At 38.0% G+C, this 18,342-nt stretch overlaps 1 protein-coding gene across 2 annotated transcripts in view; it reads left to right on the forward strand.

Annotated features, from left to right (window-relative positions):
* fbxo8 (F-box protein 8) overlaps window positions 1–17,155 on the forward strand; it is a 59,478-nt gene extending 42,323 nt beyond the window's left edge. For both annotated transcript variants that reach the window (XM_043704544.2, XM_043704535.2), the window contains exons 5-6: window positions 4,572–4,768; window positions 10,086–17,155. In XM_043704544.2, the coding sequence (XP_043560479.1) occupies window positions 4,572–4,768; window positions 10,086–10,273 (385 nt within the window). In that variant the 3' untranslated portion in view covers window positions 10,274–17,155. The remainder of the gene's footprint in view (window positions 1–4,571; window positions 4,769–10,085) is intronic.
* The last annotated feature ends 1,187 nt before the right edge of the window (window positions 17,156–18,342 follow it).

Consider the following 18,342-nt stretch of genomic DNA (forward strand, 5'->3'; position numbering starts at 1 on the left):
AACGTTTCAGGCTGAGTGACCCTCTTCAGAAAAAAAAAAATAAATCTAAGTGTTATGGATGTTTGGACTTGCATTTGCTAAACCAGTCTGAATCACTGTGAGCCAGGTAGCAATCCGAAAACATTTAATTTTATGTGTAAGGTCAGGATAAATAGAATTCTAAGCTGCAAATGTGTTGAACTATTTCCAGGCCGTGGCTTTCGGACATCCATTAATGAGCTGTCCCATGTGTCCATTCAGTCATGTTTTCTGAAGCTCTGATTAAATTGAAAAAAAATCAAAGCAATAGAAAGTGAGGCATAACATAAACCGAGCTTAGTACCAAAGCTGGACATTTGTAATTGTGTTTCAAAAGTGCAGGAAAACATGCACGATCTATTTATTTAACTCCCCTTTTATAGGCCATTTAAAGATAAATTATTCTGTACATTTGCATTAGCTGATTGTAGATCATGAAAATCTCATTTAATTATTGTTTATATCAATTGTTGAAGAAAATATCTTTCATTGACAACTTTCTTGCAAATGATTTCCTGCAATTTCTTCTGAAAATCTACAAGATCTTTTAGTTTTAATCCAATCCTGTTATCAATTTGAGCTAGATTTCTCTATCATTATTATTCAACTTTCTGGACAAACATTCCATCTTTGTTCCATCTCACCAGTTTCTTCACCCACATCTCTTCCTCACTGCTGGCTTTGCTGAGTGTTTAGTTCAATGATTTCTAATTCAATATTTTATCCTAGAATTCTTGTCTAAATGTTATTTTTTAGATTAGATTCCCTACAGTGTGGAAACAGGCCCTTCGGCCCAACAAGTCCACACCGACTCTCCGAAGAGTAATCCACCCAGATCCATTTCCCTCTGACTAATGCACCTAACACTATGGACAATTTAGCATGGCCAATTCACCTAACCTGCACATCTTTGGACTGTGGGAGGAAACCGGAGCACCCGGAGGAAACCCACGCAGACATTGGGAGAATGTGCAAACTCCACACAGACAGTTGCCCAAGGTGGAATTGAACCCGGATCCCTGGCGCTGTGAGGCAGCAGTGCTAACCACTGAGCCACTGTTGATAGTGAATTGGAAATAACTCCATTGCTCTGAGACACTGCATAAAGTTTGATTCTGTTCTTGCCAGTCATACATGTGTGTGCAGATTAACTTAGTTAATTGAACACCAAAAGGGAAAGTAATCCTGATTGGTTTTCAAACTGGACTCTGAGGCGCTTTTGTCACATCCCAACCACTGGCTATCTCTGCACACGGGACTGAATGTGGAAACTTCTTGTATGGTACAGTACTTAACTAGGTAAACTAATTGGAACTTCCATTGGTGATGAATGAACTGATAAGATATACTCTGGGAAGTTATTTGTCTTGCCACATTTTGTTTAGATTTTCAGCTTATTGTGTAATGCTGCTACGCTGATTATAATAAAAGTATTCTAGATTGAATTAAGAAAGATGGGAGTACGAAGATGGGAGTTGAATAAGTAACAGTTCCTTTAATGCGTTTTGTGCTTAAGTTAAATATTACAGGAATACTGAACATAATTGCCACTTCCACAAATGAGTTTCCCATTATTACTGTTCCATTCAAATATTTCCATATACAATTTCATAATTTCAGGTTTTAGCCTCCTACATTATCTTTTCCAAATAAGACCCAACCTCCTGAAAATATTAGTGCTTCGCTATTATAACAACATGTACTGTCATTTCACAATTAATTTAACACTGCTGCTGAATGCTCATCATTCAATCCAACAATATTGATAATTTTCTGGTTTTAGCTGATTTCCAGAAGCTTCCTCTGGTTCTATTCCATAATCATTGTCTAGCTCAGAACTCCATATTGAAGAATTCATTGACATTAGCTTCATTAAGTATCCTTTAATGTGTCTTCCATTCTGGAAAATGATTTTCACAATTTGTAAATAAACAGCAATACCCAAAGCACCTTAATCTCTTTTCTCTTTTTTTTCCACTGCCAGGTTATGCAACCTCTTTTAGTGCCTTCATCACCTTGCCATCATCATCCACTCTTTTTAGTAACCGTTCATTCTTCTGTTATTCTTTAGTGTGTTGAGAGTATTTTGTAATTTCTGAGACCCTTAAAATGTTCTTGTCTTCCTTTTATACCTTTAGTGTCTCAGCTTTCCATGTTCACGAGACAGCAATATTACCCTGGAACTGTATCGTCTTCCCCTTTTCAATCATTGAGATTTTTTGTTTCAGTTAGTTCTTCCGTCATATCAAATCTTCGTTCCCTGAGAAATTAGAACTTTGACTTGGTCAGCTCCAATACAAAGTTCGGTGATATCGGCTTTTTGCCTCACTCTAAAGCATTCCTATAAGATTTACCAACAGTCCATTGACTTTGAATTTCTTACTTTTTATCTCTGTGAGCATCAGCATGTCAACACTGTGCCTTCCTTGCTCGATAGTAAATGTCTTCCCAGGCACCTTAATCATTCATTATTTCTGAATTTTTTTATTGTGCTGCGTATGATGGAGTTATTTCCAACCAGGCTGCAAACCCGCACAATGTTTTTGCAAAATGTTCTAATGAGACTGAGGGACTCTTTAGCACTACAACTTCTGAAAGAGAAACTGTTTCCTCTCCTAGACAAGTCCAGCACATGAAAGCATCATCCTTTAAATTAAAGCTAGGATGTTTGGTGCTGATCTCAGAAAGTACGTCTGCATGTTTACGAAAGGAGGTAAGGATGAGCCAGGGAACTGTAGACCAGTGAGCCTGATGTCGGTAGTAGGTAAGTTGTTGGAGGGAATCCTGAGGGACAGGATGTACATGTATTTGGAAAGGCAGGGACTGATTAGGGACAGTCAGCATGGCTTTGTGTGTGGGATATCATGTCTCACAAACTTGATTGAGTTTTTTGAAGATGGAACAAAGAGGATTGATGAGGGCACAGCAGTAGATGTGATCTATATGGACTTCGTTAAGGTGTTCGACAAAGTTCCCCATGGGAGACTGGTTAGCAAGATTAGACCTCATAGAATACAGGGAAAACTAGCCATTTGGATATAGAACTGGCTCAAAGGTAGAAGATAGAAGGTGGTGGAGGGTTGTTTGTCAGACTGGAGGCCTGTGACCAGTGGAGTGCCACAAGGATCGGTGCTGGGTCCACTTTTTCATTATTTACATAAATGATTTGGATGTGAGCATAAGAGGTACAGTTAGTAAGTTTGCAGATGACACCAAAATTGGAGGTGTAGTAGACAGCAAAGAGGGTTACCTCAGATTACAACGGGGTCTTGATCAGATGGGCCAAAGGGCTGAGAAGTGGTGGATGGAGTTTAATTTAGATAATGTGAGGTGTTGTATTTTGGGAAAGCAAATCTTAGCAGGACTTATACACTTAATGGTAAGGTCCTCGAGTGTTACTGAACAAAGAGACCATGGAATGCAGGTTCATAGCTTCTTGAAAGTGGAGTCACAGTTTGATAGGATAGTGAAGAAGGTTTTTGGTATGCTTTCTTTTATTGGTCAGAGTATTGAGTACAGAAGTTGAGAGGTCATGTTGTGGCTGTGCAGGATATTGTTGGAATGTTGCATGCAATTCTGGAGTCCTTCTTATCGGAAAGATGTTGTGAAACTTGAAAGGGTTCAGAAAAGATTGACAAGGATATTGCCAGGGATGAGAGGATTTGAGCTATCTGGAGAGGTTGAATAGGCTAGGGCTGTTTTCCCTGGAGTATCGGAGGATGAGGGATGACCTTTATAAAGGTTTATAAAATCATGAAGGGCAAGGATAGGATAAATAGACAAAGTTTTATCCCTGGGGTGGGGGAGTCCAGAACTAGAGGGCATAGCTTTAGGGTGAGAGGGGCAAGATATAAAAGGGATCTAAGGGACAACTTTTTCACGCAGAGGGTGTACGTGTATGGAATGAGCTGCCAGAGGAAGTAGCGGAACTCGTACAATTGCAACATTTTAAAAGCATCTTGATGTGTATACGAATAGGAAGGGTTTAGAGGGATATGGGCAGGGTGCTGGCAGTGGGACTAGATTGGGTTGGGATATCATGGACGAGTTGAACTGAAGGGTCTGTTTCTGTGCTGTACATCTCTATGACTCTGACAAAACAGGGAATTGAAATCTGGAACTCCCTCCTTCACAACCTGTTGAGGCTTGGCCAGATAAAAATTTTCCAACTGACAGATTCTTGGTCACAAGAGTATTAAGAGTTGTGAAACCTAAGCAGATAGTTAGAGCTAAAATTCAGCCCAGCCTTAATCAAATCGAATAGTGTAATAAGCTCAAAAAACTGAATAATGTACTCTTACCTCTTCTTGATCTTGCCTTCAGCTACTTCAATAATAAATATGCGCATACTTTTTTTTTCTTCTGTTTCTGCCTCTTCTACTTCTTCCACCTTCTCTTTTCTCACATGGCATCCTTGTTTTTTAGTTTGCTAACTCACCAGCTCACTGCAGTCCTAGTGCTCGCGATTGTCTGAGCTGATGGAAATATGAGTTACTTTTGACCCTAAAAGATATAAGTGTTTCTCTTACAGCTCAAACCTTTACTTTCTCTAGGAGGGACGTGTTAGATGAGCTTGTGACACTGCACAATTTCAGCAACCAGTTCCTACCTAATGCACTCAGAGAGTTCTTTCGGCACATCCATGCTCCTGAAGAACGTGGCGAGTACCTGGAGACTCTAATTACCAAATTTTCGCAACGATTCTGTGCTTGTAACCCGGTCGTTACCAGAGACCTTGGCCTAAGCCCAGGTAATAACCTTTTTTGACCTTTCACAACCAACTTTATTTTGTAGAGCTACACCAGACTTTGCAAAGGCCAGAACCCAAGAATTTGACTTGAATTCCTGCAGAGGTTATATAAACATGATCTCTTCGGCTCTTTGCAGCTGCCGAATGTTTATGGAATTTGGACCATTACTGATTAGATTAGATTCCCTACAGTGTAGAAACAGGCCCTTCGGCCAAACAAGTCCACACCAACCCTCCAGAGAGTAACCCACCCAGACCCATTTCCCTCTGACTAATGCACCTAACACTATGGGCAATTTAGTATGGCCAATTCACCTAACCTGCACATCTTTGGACTGTGGGAGGAAACCGGAGCACCCGAAGGAAAACCATGCAGAACAGTTGCCCAAGCCTGGAATCAAACCTGCGACCCTGGTGCTGTGAGGCTAACCACTGAGCCACCGTGCCACCTGAAAGAAAAGAATGCGCAAGAGTTCAGGATGCAGATGACATTTTGCAATTTCACAATCGAAGAAAAGGCAATTGATCTTGCTGCCTTAGTCTATTAAGTTTTGCTTTATTGGAGAAATTGGGTGGCACGGTAGCACATTGGTTAGCACTGCTGCCTCACAGTGCCAGCGACCTGGGTTCAGTTCCCCCCTCAGGCAACTGTCTGTGTGGAGTTTGCACGTTCTCCCCATGTCTGCGTGGGTTTCCTCCGGAAACTCCGGTTTCCTCCCGCATGTGCAGGTTAGGTGAATTGGCCATGTTAAATTGGCCGTAGTGTTAGGTGAAGGAGTAAATGTAGGGGAATGGGTCTGGGTGGGTTGCTCTTTGGAGGTCGATGTGGACTTATTGGGCCAAAGGACCTGTTTCCACACTGTAAGTAATCTAAAAAATCTAATGATGTATGCATATTATTTTTACACGACAGAATTAGAAAGAATAAGCTTTCTAACCAGTTAATCAGTATTCATTGAAATACAAGGATGTAGGGTGAATCGAGTTGTATGGATGTATTATTGTACCAATAACCGCATAACTCGTACATAACCAGCCATACAGGCAACTCAGATATGTAGCTTGAGAGAAATTAGGGATAATATTAGATCCAACAAAGGGGTATAAAAATTGTCTGTAAACAACAACAGACTTGAGGCTTGAGAGTAGATTAGATTTGAGCAAAGTAGGGTAAAGGGATTGATTTAAGAAGAGAAAAACAGAGTACGGGAGTAGGCTAGCGAGGAACATACCAGCTGATTGTAAAAGCTTCTCTAGATACATGAAGAGAACAAGATTAGTGAAGGCAAATGTAGGTCCTTTGCAGTTAGAAACCAATGGACATAAAGAAATGGCGGATGAATAATTTGGACTGTCTTCTCAGAGGAGAGCACAAATAACATGCCAAAATTGTTCGGGAAAGCTAGGTGTAGTGAGAGGAAGGAAGGAATATCTTCAGGTTTACTCAAAGTAGTCGGGGCATGGAACTCACCAGTTGTGGACTCACCAACTTTGCGGGCATTTAAATGGTCATTGGATAGACATATGGACGAGAATGGAATCGTGTAGGTTAGATGGGCTTCAGATTGGTTTCACAGGGCGGTGCAACATAGAGAGTTGAAGGGCCTGTACAGCACTGTAATGTTCTATGTTCTAACTGAAAGAAATCAAGTATTAGTAGGGAAATGGTGTAAAGGAAATTGATTGGATTAAAGACCAACAAATGGCCAGGATCTGATTAATCTACGTCCCAGAGTACTTTAGGAAGCGGCCCTAGAAATAGTGGATGCATTAGTGGTCGTCTTTCAAAATTCCATAGACTCTGGAACAGTTCCCATGGATTAAGAAACAAAATCAGAAATTGCTCAAAAATCTCAGCAGGTCTGGCAGCATCTGGAGGGAAATCGGGGTTAATGTTTTGGATCCAGTGACCCTCCTTATGAACTGATGAAATCATGGATTGAGGGCAACTAAAGTAACCTCACTATTTTTATTTAAATAGAAAATAGAATTATTGACCAATTATCCTGACAACGGTCATAGGGAAAATGCTGGAGTCCATTGTCAAAGATTTAATAATGGAGTACTTGGAAAAACAGTGACAAGATCAGACAGAGTCTGCTTTCAATAAGGTTCCCGTGTAAGAAATTAGCATGTAAAATTAAAGTACAAGGGATTGAGGGTGGTGTATTGACACGGAAAGAGAACTGGTTTGCAGACAGAAACAAAGAATAGAAATAAGCAAGTTTTATTTTAAATAACATTTAGTAGGGCACCATAGGATTCAGTCTTGGACCCCAGCTGTTCACAGTATATATTAGTAATTTAGATAAAGGAACTAAATATAATATCATCAAGTTTACAAACTAATCAAGATTGAGTGGGATAATGAACTGGACTAGTGACTGAGTGAACAAACGTATGGCAGATGAAATATAATGTAGATAAGTGTGAAGGGATCCACTTGGTAGCAAAATAGGAAGGCAGATTAGTATCTGAATTACAGTCAATTGGGAAATGGATATCTTTGTACGCCAGTCACTAAAAATAAGCGTATAGGTGCAATGAGCAATGAAGAGGACAAGAAGGTGTATTGGCTTCCATAGCCAGACGATTTGAATACAGGAGCAGAGATGCCTTGCTTATTCACACACAGCCTTAGTGAACTCACCTGGAGTGTTGTGTAGAGTTTTGATCTCCTTTATCTGAAGAATGATGTTCTGGCTTTTGAGGGAGTGCACAGAAAATTTACCAGACTAATTTGTGGGATGGCAGGACGCTTGTATGAGGAAAGGTTGAATAGATTAAGATTATGCCTGCATCACTGGAGTTAATAATAATGAGGGGTGACCTCAGTGAAACCTGTAAAATTCTAACAGGACTAGACAGACGCACGAAGGATGTTCCAGATGAACAGGGAGACCAGACCTGGAGTCACAATTTTAGGATATGGGGTGGACCATTTAGGACTAAGATGAGGAGAAATTTCTTAACCCAGAGTGTTAAGCTTGTGGAATTTTCTGTCCCCGAAAGTAGCATTAATGTAGTTAAGAGCAGGGTACTGTGTTGGATGATCATATTGAGTGACCAAGTAAACCTGAAGGGTCAAATGGCGTAATCCTGCTCCTTTTTGCTGTTTCTGTGTCTAGTCTGATTAGAGCCCATTAATCAATCATTTGTGAATGCCAAAATTTCTTTGCATTCTGTCTTCCGCCATCCAGGATGGTCTTCTGTACCTTTTATTGTGTTGAGAACACTCCAATTTGGGAGGAAATCTTCCCCTAGATAAATATTTCATAGTTTGAGTGCAGTTGATACAGGATATTGTGTTTTTTAAAAAATTCTGAAGTGAATTTATTAAGTGCTTGTGAAAGTGCACAACAATTGCACAGTATCGCACAGTATTTATTTAAATTCTAGCACTGCTGCCTCACATCGCCAGGGACCCAAGTTTGATTCCAACCTCGGGCGAATATGTTGAGTTTGCACATTCTTCCCCATGTCTGCGTGGGTTTTCTCCTACAATACAAAGATGTGCAGGTTAGGTGAATTGCCCATGCTAAATCGCCCATAGTGTTCAGGGATGTGTAGGTTAGTTGCATTAGTCAGGGGAAATGTAAAGTAATAGTGTAGGGGAATGGGTCTGGGTGGGATACTCTTCAGAGGGTTGATGTAGACTTGTTGGACCAAATGGCCTGTTTCCACACTGCAGGGATTCTAGATTCTAACTCGTATGAAGGTTTTCACGCTGCGCGGTTAAAGTATATTCTGAAACTAGCCAGAATCCCATCTCATCAGGACAATGTGTCAGTAGCATATTAGGTTGTTTATTATTGCCTTATGAGTAAAATTGAACACCCAAGAGCAGATTAATTAAAGAAATAGCATTTTGATACAAGTGTGCTTCATCAATTTAAGGAGTGAGTATCATTGATCAGTTAAATTCATAGGGATCTACGGGATTTTCTGCTGTCCAGACCACCAGAATTCCTCATAATATGGGTGGCTTATCAGGGAAGTGAGAGCAAAATCCATAGAAAATTCAACACATGTGACAATACCGTATTATTTCATTTTCAGAATATCTCAAACTACCTGATATTGTGAATTAATGAATGTACCATTTAATGCATATCATACAATTTATTCGGTAATTTTTCTTCTAAAGTTTTGATGAGAGAAATATTTAGTGTTTTGAGGTGCATGTTCAGAGGAGAGTGACCAATAGACTTGGCTGTTTCAAGGATCTGAGATAAGACCAGAATGTATGTATGTTTTGCAATATGATTCTATGCTGCTGAATTTGGATAAGCTAACTCCCTTCAGATTTGTAGATGCGTGAGGAAGTTCAACACTAAATTCCCCCATGCTTGCATGGAACAGAGCTCATAAGGAGTTCATCCCAGAAATTAAACTAACATTACGCTATGAACCTTTGATTTTCTACATTTCCCTTCTTATGAGCATTAACTCTGTTAGAAACATTGAACTTGTAATGTAGAGTTTGTTTTAACCCCTTTATCGCACTTTGGAATGTTGTCTTCCGATAGTTGCTCAGTCTTAGGTTTTAGATTTCACCCCCCCCAAATTTATCCATCTCTTGTGCTTTCCTTGAAATCTAGCTTTTGGCTATTCATTTGGTCACTTGTTGTAGTTTTCAAGGCCCCATGTTAAATAGTATTTGACACTCCTTCAATGTAGTGCCTTGGGACTGCATTAAAGCTGATGATGATTTAAATGGTGGTTACTGTGCAATGTACATTAGGATAGAATGGTTTCCTGTCGGATCATTTCTCCCAGAAGATTGCATGATTTGTAACTGATATAAGCAGTGTATTTTTTGTCATGCTCACGACATTGCAGTTGTGTGTGACAGGCTACATGGACCAGACATTTGCCTTCTATATGATGCATTTGTTCTCTAGCCCAGTCAAGAGCAGCTTCATTTTTGTAGGCAATCGGAGTCACATCCACTACTGTATCTAGCAGTGCATTCCAGAGGTCACAAATCCCTGGGAACTGCCTGACATCTAGTCTGGCTCTCCCATAATTTAAATAAAAGTGATGAAAGTTTTTTTTTTGAAGATCAATAGGAAGTTAGTCTTTTAATTAAATGGTGTCAGTAAGATTCATAACTGGAATCTGACTTCCATTGCCAAAGTTATCAGGGATCATCTGTTGGTAAAATGGAAAAATCAGCCTTTGTGTAAAATGCTGCTATAGTGATACTACTGCCCAACATTGTCATTAGCAAGATAACAGTTCAGTATAATTTGGACATCTCATTTAATGATGGATTTTACATAAATTAACAACAAGTTCTGTTTCTATTGTACAGATGCTGTGTATGTACTTTGCTATTCATTGATCCTGCTTTCCATCGATTTGAATAGTCCACATGTAAAGAACAAGATGTCTAAGCGGGAGTTCATCAGGAACACTCGTCGGGCTGCCCACAATATTAGTGAGGATTTTGTAGGACATTTGTATGACAATATCTACCTTGTTGGTCATGTGGCTGCCTAAATGCACCATTAACAAAACCTACAGAACATGAAGGTCAAACCTATAAAGTTGCACAATGATGTATTTGACCTTTTGTAAACACGAGGATTATTTTAGTGCTGGCCATTGTAACCTCTGTGTACAATCAGCTCTTTTTGTGTTTTTCATCCTGCGATTGTTAGCACTTTGGTAACTGACTACCCGTTTGTGTTTAATATTATTTTAGTTATCATGAGTTGGATATTATAGTGCCAATGTCTGATGCAACAGTTTAGAAGTTAAAATAATCTATAACTGGCATAAGAAGTGTAAATTGTGGATGGGTTTACAGATTAAGTGGGGCAATGAACTCCCCACCCCTTTTTTCCTTTTCTTTTTAATGCATGTGATGTGTATAAATGCAAAATGAGAGATTTATAATTATTTTATTGTGAAGTGTTTTAACTAAAAGATTTTCCTCTGTACAAATAAGGTGACTATTTTTTCTCTTTATTGAATTAGAATTTTTATGTTACAGAAGCAGGAACAAAGCACTTTGTTTTGAATTTTTTGACATATGAAATAGTTAGAACACAAATGTTCTTTTTCCTATGGGTTAATCTCCTACCCAGCTTATACTTACGGAAGATGTTTTTTCATTTAATATCCAGTCTTCAAGAACACTATTTAAACTGTTGTCAAAAAAATCATTGAAACAATATCAAGTGTGCTGGTTTAAAGGAATGCTTGAGTGATTACTAACTTCTATAAAATCCTAGTTAAATTTTCTCAAAACACCTCTTTCCTCTGTTTGTTTTCTTTTTAAGCATATTCTTTCATTTATCTTAGTTGTACTTTAGTAGAAAGATATTTTAAGTATTAACTTGCATGCTAGAAAGTAGGAATTTTATTCAAACCGCTCTTGTGATGCTTAAGCCAGTTATTATTCGAGTTGGTTCTTCTTGGATGCAAGATAATCACCACGTTCAATGAGTAGCCTTTATAGGAGTATAGAGGCTTTGACATTAGATGAATAGTTTGTGCTTGGGTAACTGTTCTCAGCCATTATGTGTGAGAGTAATTAAAGTTGGCTTTGGCGAAGTTGGCAAGGAAACAATTATCTAAAGTTTCCATGACTTGTGTCCAGAAACTCTTGAATAATGTGCACCTGAATGCAAGGATAGAGACAGGCTTGATTGTGGTGCACCGTGTAGTTAAATAGCCCTTTGTGCAGCCAGTCGCAAGCCTGTTATGTAAATAATGGCTTCGTGGACAGGGCATCAGCAGGTACCCTACCTTCCCAAAGCCCATACTTGTATGTGGCATCAAACTAAGGTGAGGAGAGACTTGTTTGAAAAAATATAAAACCTAATGTCTAAAAATATTTTTGATTGAAAAACTTGGATCATATTTTATGCAGCAGAAACAAATCTGTATGCCAGTACATCCATTGCTGCTGCATCAGTCTTAATGTGTATTCCGATAGTCACCAAATGGAGGAAAGCAAGAAGTAATTTAGAATTGTACTACCTACATCATAGGTCCACCCAATGTCACTGGTAAATATTCCATCAAGGAGTTATTTATGTAGTGCAGGGCTATTTGATTTAAGAAAAACACAAGCTTGGTGGGATTAGGGTGCAATATGGTAGTATTTTAATTGCTTCTCTATGATGCACTGAAATAGTCTTTTTTTTTCCATGTGATATGTTTCCAGTTCCATAATGTGAATATAATACCATTCAAGCATTCCAATGATCGCTGAACATTTACCATTAGCACACTTTATAGATTAAAGTAGATAAGTTTCATTCAGGTGCATGAAAGGCCGTGCACCAACAAACAAATGAAAAAATAATATTTAAGGTTTGGTATCTTAGGCAAAGACCTATCATACTTTCTCTGGAACTTCAGTTTCTACTTTTCCCAATCCCATGTAGTTCAAGTATTTTGTTTGGATGAAAGACTTCTGTATAAAGTAGATTTTAGCAGCCTCCTCCTTGCACCTCAGTGAGTACAGTTCATAATCCTACAGTACAAAATAGCTGAAACTTGCCTCACATTAGGCAATAGCCTAACAATTAACCCACTTATAAGATTTACTCACTGTTTCAATGTTAGAGAAACAGTTCATCTGGTCTTATTGAGCCATACAGCATGGAAATAGACCCTTCAGTCCAACCAGTCCGTGCCAACCATGTTCCGAAACTAAACTAGTGCCACTTGCCCGTGTTTGGCCAATATCCCTCCAAACTTTTCATATTCATGTATTTTTCCAAATGTCTTTATAGTGTTGATTAACTGTACCTGCAAGCACCACTTCGTCTGGCAGTTCATTCCACGAAACACTGTTTTTAAAAAGGACATGAGGTCAACTTCTGTTTTTAAAAAAAACTTCTCCTCTCACCTTAAAAATATGCTCCCTAATTTTGAACCCCCCACCCAGGAAACAGACCCTTGCTATTCACCTTATCTCTGCCCCTCGTGATTCTGAGCTAAGAGGCCAAACTTTTCTCTGTCTTCAGAATCCCAATGTTTGGACAAATGGTTGCTCCAAACCCTCACCCATCAGCAACAGGACAGGATCAGGAATTTTATCAGAGATCACCAGGCTTGCTCTCCATTTGAAGATGGGTGGCTAGCTGTGAAGTTTAGGCAGACCATGGAGTGGGCTCTGCTTGGGCAGGTCAGGGACTGTGACGGTGCTTCTACTTGCAACTAATTATAACTCCTCACCAGATACATGCATGGATTGGTGGGACCACCCTTTCCATTTATAAACTCAGCATATGTGCAATCAGACTTGGACTCTCCGTGTTTTCTCCAATCCCTTACCCCGGCCCTCAAAGTTGCATCAGCAGTCTTTACACGCAGTGAAGTACTGTTCAACCATTGGCACTGTGCCAACAAAGGTGCAAGATGCCCTTAATCAGGGCATTGATTTTATATATATATTAGATTCCCAGTAGGTGGAAAGCCAATCTTTGAAGGCCACACCAGGGAAAGATCCCCATTAGTGGATGTTCATTTAGTTATCAAATTACCATCATAAACAACTCCCCACCTTTCCAACATTGGAGGAGGAACATCCTGCCTGCATTGCATTTAGCAAACGTTGCAAGAGAAGCATTAGTGCCCTCACCATCATTTTTCCTGTAATTTTCAAAATTTGTTGCACACTTTCCTTGAGCTTCTGATTGCAGCACATGATAATCCTATCCATGTAAGGGCTGAATTAAAAAGGGAAATGGTATAATATATCAAGTGACAATATTATCATCTTACAAAGTAGTGGTAGTAGATGGTTTCTATTTCGTAAGGCCAGCTTTCCTATATAAAAGCAATTTATCTGAGATTCCTCTGTATGAGCCATGAGAGTAGGACTTTGAGGTGAATGACTGACTAAAATCTAGCAATTGAAAATTCATTGTGACTGGTTTTGCCATGCTGCAAAATTGTAGAAGCAAAACAAAAATCAAATCATAACAGAAAATGTTTATTAAATACGCTTTTCAAATTTCAGGTTGCTGTAACTGAAATGTATTTTGAATTGTGAGTTGGTAAATGCTCTTTTGCACAGGTGTTTATTGTAGAATTAATTGAATATTTTATATAAATTTTCTAATCCACATTCATCTGTTGACAATTGCTGCTGTCATGTTTTATAAATGGCAACCTTCTGTAAATCTAGCCCCTGGTTGTAAAATAAAATGGTGAGGGGGAAAATCGCTTTTTAGATTAATTTTAAAATACAATTGTAGTTGGTGGTGAATGAATGTTTTTTACATAATTTTTGTCAATAGATTGTACATACTAGCCTTACATAAGTCTGATTTTATATCAGAACATAGGAATTACTAGACAATAGAGAAGCAGGGTCCATCTATTTCTTCTTCTTCAATACTGATAGCTGTATAATTTAGTGATGAAGAGGTTCTTGACTAATCATTCGCAACCAATCTCTATTAATTAGTCTACAGCATACTGCAAAATGAGGTGGGAAGAACCTTACTGATTAGCTTTGAGAACATAGGACCAAAGTCACCTTGCTTCCATCCAAGCATACTCTTTCACTCAAATGTCAAAATAGTGTTTTGGAGATGATATTGGCCAAAGATATTCACTCTCTGCTTAGTCAACTTCTGATTTTCCATCCATCTGAACAATTCTGAGTACAATTATAGCTTGGTAAAGACAACCTTTTTTATGTGCTAAATATGTAATGAAGTAATAATATGCTTATGAAGAATGCATTCTATATTACTAATGTAACAAATGCGAGTCCTCAAAGTGAAGTGATTGCCTTTGCTGAGCTTAAAGTGACTAGTCCGCCACTTAGTCTGTATTCAGTAGTTGTCACATTGTTTGTTTCTCTCCACAAGTGTAAACAGTTAGTAGTTCGTACTTAAGCCCAGCAGTGGAGGTTGACTGTGCAAGAGCCCTGCCTTGTCCTGAACCTGTTTAGCAAGGGTCATTTTCACAAGAATGTGTTTACAGTTTTTTTTTTTTACAGGCCACATACACAGAAAATCTTCCCTGCACCATTTTGATTTCATGCAGTTGGCTGTAATAAAATTTGAAAGACACTGGCCAATTTATGGGTTTCATTTTGTCAATAATGTAAACAGTGTTTTGCTCTCGTCCAGTGTACCAGTGGTCCAGTTAAGACTGTTAACTGCACTTTGTGCCACACCTTGGAGAAATTTAGCTATTTTGAAATTTGACAAAAAGACACTAGAATTAACTTCCAGTAAGTAAAGTTGAAGATAAGGCACCCCTAATTCAAAACTGCTGGGGAACTGACACACCCAAAGATTACATGCAGTTATTTCATTGATCCCAAAATACTGAGCAAGATATTTACCAGGGAGCCCCATCCATTATTACTGATTCCGTCCTGCCTGCACTTTGAATAGAAACATTGTGATATGCCCTAATGCTGCATGTCCTGGTACCGTATGGCCCAATAGAAATAGTAAACTCATTCACTTCACCACAGTTCGAGTATGGAGTTGAATTTCCTATTTTACAGCTTTGTTTTGCTGCTTAATGCAAGGTTCAGTGATACTGACTACAGTGCGGGGAATGTTCTCTTTTTAACAAGCTTATAAACCCAAGTATACCGATCTCTAATCCTCATTTGAAATGTATTGCTTCTTGGAGAAAAGATTTGAGAAGCAAGCTAAATATCCTGAAAACATCTACATTAATTTAGTTGCATCTGGACCCAATGTTTTATAATTGCAAAAAAGTAAAAAAAAAGTGTTCCCTCTTTCTATAGTATTTTATTTGCAGAGTTTTTTTTTAAATTACATAACCAATCTGATGTTTCATGGTTTTACTGAAAATTACGATAAGAAAAATAGTTTCAAAATGCATCCAGCTGCACGAGAAATCTGATGTTCTGGCACTAGTGAAGTTTACAGATTTTACTGTGGTTCACAGTAAAGGGGTAGTGCTGAAAAACAAAAATTGGCTGTGGTGCAACAAAATCATTTTTAAAATCATACGTATTGTTATGGAACACCACTTCTTGAACAATGTTCTATAAATAGAAAGCTATGTATAAAATACCACTCAAATCTACTTTTTGAAAAATTTGGTTTTATTAAAAAATACAAAGCTACACAGATTTTCATTACTAATTAGTCTTTTGTGTAAACAATTTTATGCTGTATTGTAGTTGTGCAGCAATAAACCATGATTTTTAAAATATTTGATTGGAGGAAATTATTGCATTACAATGATTAGTCACGTGCTAAGAAATGCACTTAGTCACATTTTGTATGCTTCAAGTAATTTTATTTGTACCCTTTTGCAGTTGACATATGAACAGTTCTGAGGAGGATTTCCTCTGTGCACTGGGTAAAGCAGCATCATTGACATTTTATATGCTATGACTTTAGTTACACGCTCACATCCCAGAGAAAACTTTCCTCTAAAGTGGAATATTTTACATCTATTTTCAACACTCCACTTTTCTGTGATTTAAAAGTTGCAATTTTATGGCAGCGAAGATTGAAGTTGTCCGACCCCTGAAGTATCTTCAAATGTGTATTTTCAGTGTAAATCCATTTGTCTCAACTTGCAGACTAACAATCTTTTGAGGTGAAACATTGCATATATAGGATTCTGTTTTAAATGGCTGGAAGGATGTATGGTTTAATGGCACTGAATAGTTATCATTTTTTTTAAACTTGTTAATGACAAATACTTTGAGGTTTATACCTTTTCTTAAAAACAACTTGTCAAATTGGTATTGTTTTTTGTATGGTATTTTAACAAATCTTACATTCAGTAGAAAGTCAATTTATGTACCAACTTTACAATTTTAATTCAGAATGTTTACAAAGGAATTTTGATTAATTTGAACTTGTTTGGCAATTCACTCTGCAGCTCATGCTTTAATTTTGTCAGTTGTACAATAAATGCCTAGGCTAAAGTGAGTACTGTAGATGCTGGAGATTAGAGTCACCACAGTCTTGATTCTAATAAATGCCTCGTTCCATGCTTTGTAGAAATGTTTTTTTTAAATCCCTAAAAGTATGAAGAAGTGATACAGAATTAAATCGTATTATATTCAATTTTATATTTAAACTTGTACATTTTAAATAATTTTAAGATGTGCATTTAAAGTTTACTAGAAAAATACATTTAAATTTAGTACCTCTCCATGCACTTCCTTCAACTAAAAATTAGCACACTAGTGAATAATCTTGATAGAAGGAAAATAGTGCATTGCCTTTCGACAATGAATTGTTAAAATAACTATCATTGAATTTTGGGAATTATGCATGCTACCCATCTACTTATGGTTTTCACAGGGTAACAGCAGTGAAGATGCTTTCTAGTTTCTTGGGTCACGTTTTGTACAGAGCACAATTTGTCAAGTTGTACATAATTAAAGTTGATCTTAAAGTGTTATCCTTGTTTGTGCTTTTTGCTGATAGGATGTTTGCACTCAATTAATTTGATTATAATAAATAAAAAGAACATCATTGAAGAACAGGATACCAAATTATTCAAGAATTGTTCAGAAAAAGATCTTCAGTGTAAAGTTGTTTACTGCCTGACATAATATGTATTTACACTCAAAATGGTCCGTTAGTGAGTTTTCTTAAACTGCGCTAGGGAATTAAAAACTGTTCTTGGTGCCTTTTAACTCCTTTAATAGGGAGACCAATTTAGTTTCTGTCTGGAGCAGGGCTATCTGATCTGTGACCCTAACCTTTGGTAATTCAGCCCTCCCAGGCAACTTATCCTATTTACATTTGCACTATTTTCTAATTTTTTTTCAAGAGTAAGGAACTTTGGAAAGGGTAACACACACAGTTTATCTTCAACCTGTGGTAGACACCCAGGTAACTCTTGAATAGTAAAAGTCTGAGCACTCTAATTAAAAGTGTGTCATAGCTTTAAAGCTTACCAGGGGAATTGCTTCATTTTACAGGAATAATACCATTTCAAATTTTATTTTACGGTGTGCCTAGATTATCTGAATTGAAAGTGCAATTTTCATACTTTGCAACCAATATGCTGTGTGTTATGACTTTTTATCTGGGCTGGGGGAGGTGGCGGGTAGTGTTGTGTATTTATAGTTTGTAGAATAAAAGCCACTTCTTGGATACAATCTTAACTTAGTGATCTATTTAAATTAGACTAAAATGCAGGAGTTTCCTGGCAGGTACGCATACTGCACCCAGTAATTGTAATAAAACTTTCATTTCGTACTGATTTGTCATTGATTCATAGTTACTTCATTTAACATGATTTTATTTCATAAAACTTGAGCAGAAGAGAATATGGAAATCAAAATTATCAGGGAAAAACTGTTGCGCAGCGCAGTTTTCCTTAGAAATCAGTCACTATGTCACAGCACTGCTACACCAATGGCAGTCCCTTTAGAACTCAGCACCACCCCATAACAGCTTAATGGGGGTAGGCGAGAATGTAAAACAGATATGCCATAATCTTATCGAATGGTACAACAGGCTTGAGGGCCTGAGTGGTCTACTCCTACTAATTCGTTGGTTTGTATGAAAATGCTATCTTTCACCTCTCTTCCACCCCTGCCAACCTTATCTATGCATGGCAGTAAATTGAGGGGCGTG

This window comes from Chiloscyllium plagiosum, unplaced genomic scaffold, assembly GCF_037043375.1.
Source record: "Chiloscyllium plagiosum isolate Xiang-an unplaced genomic scaffold, Cpla_swu_hap1 HiC_scaffold_2, whole genome shotgun sequence".
NCBI lineage: Eukaryota > Metazoa > Chordata > Chondrichthyes > Orectolobiformes > Hemiscylliidae > Chiloscyllium > Chiloscyllium plagiosum.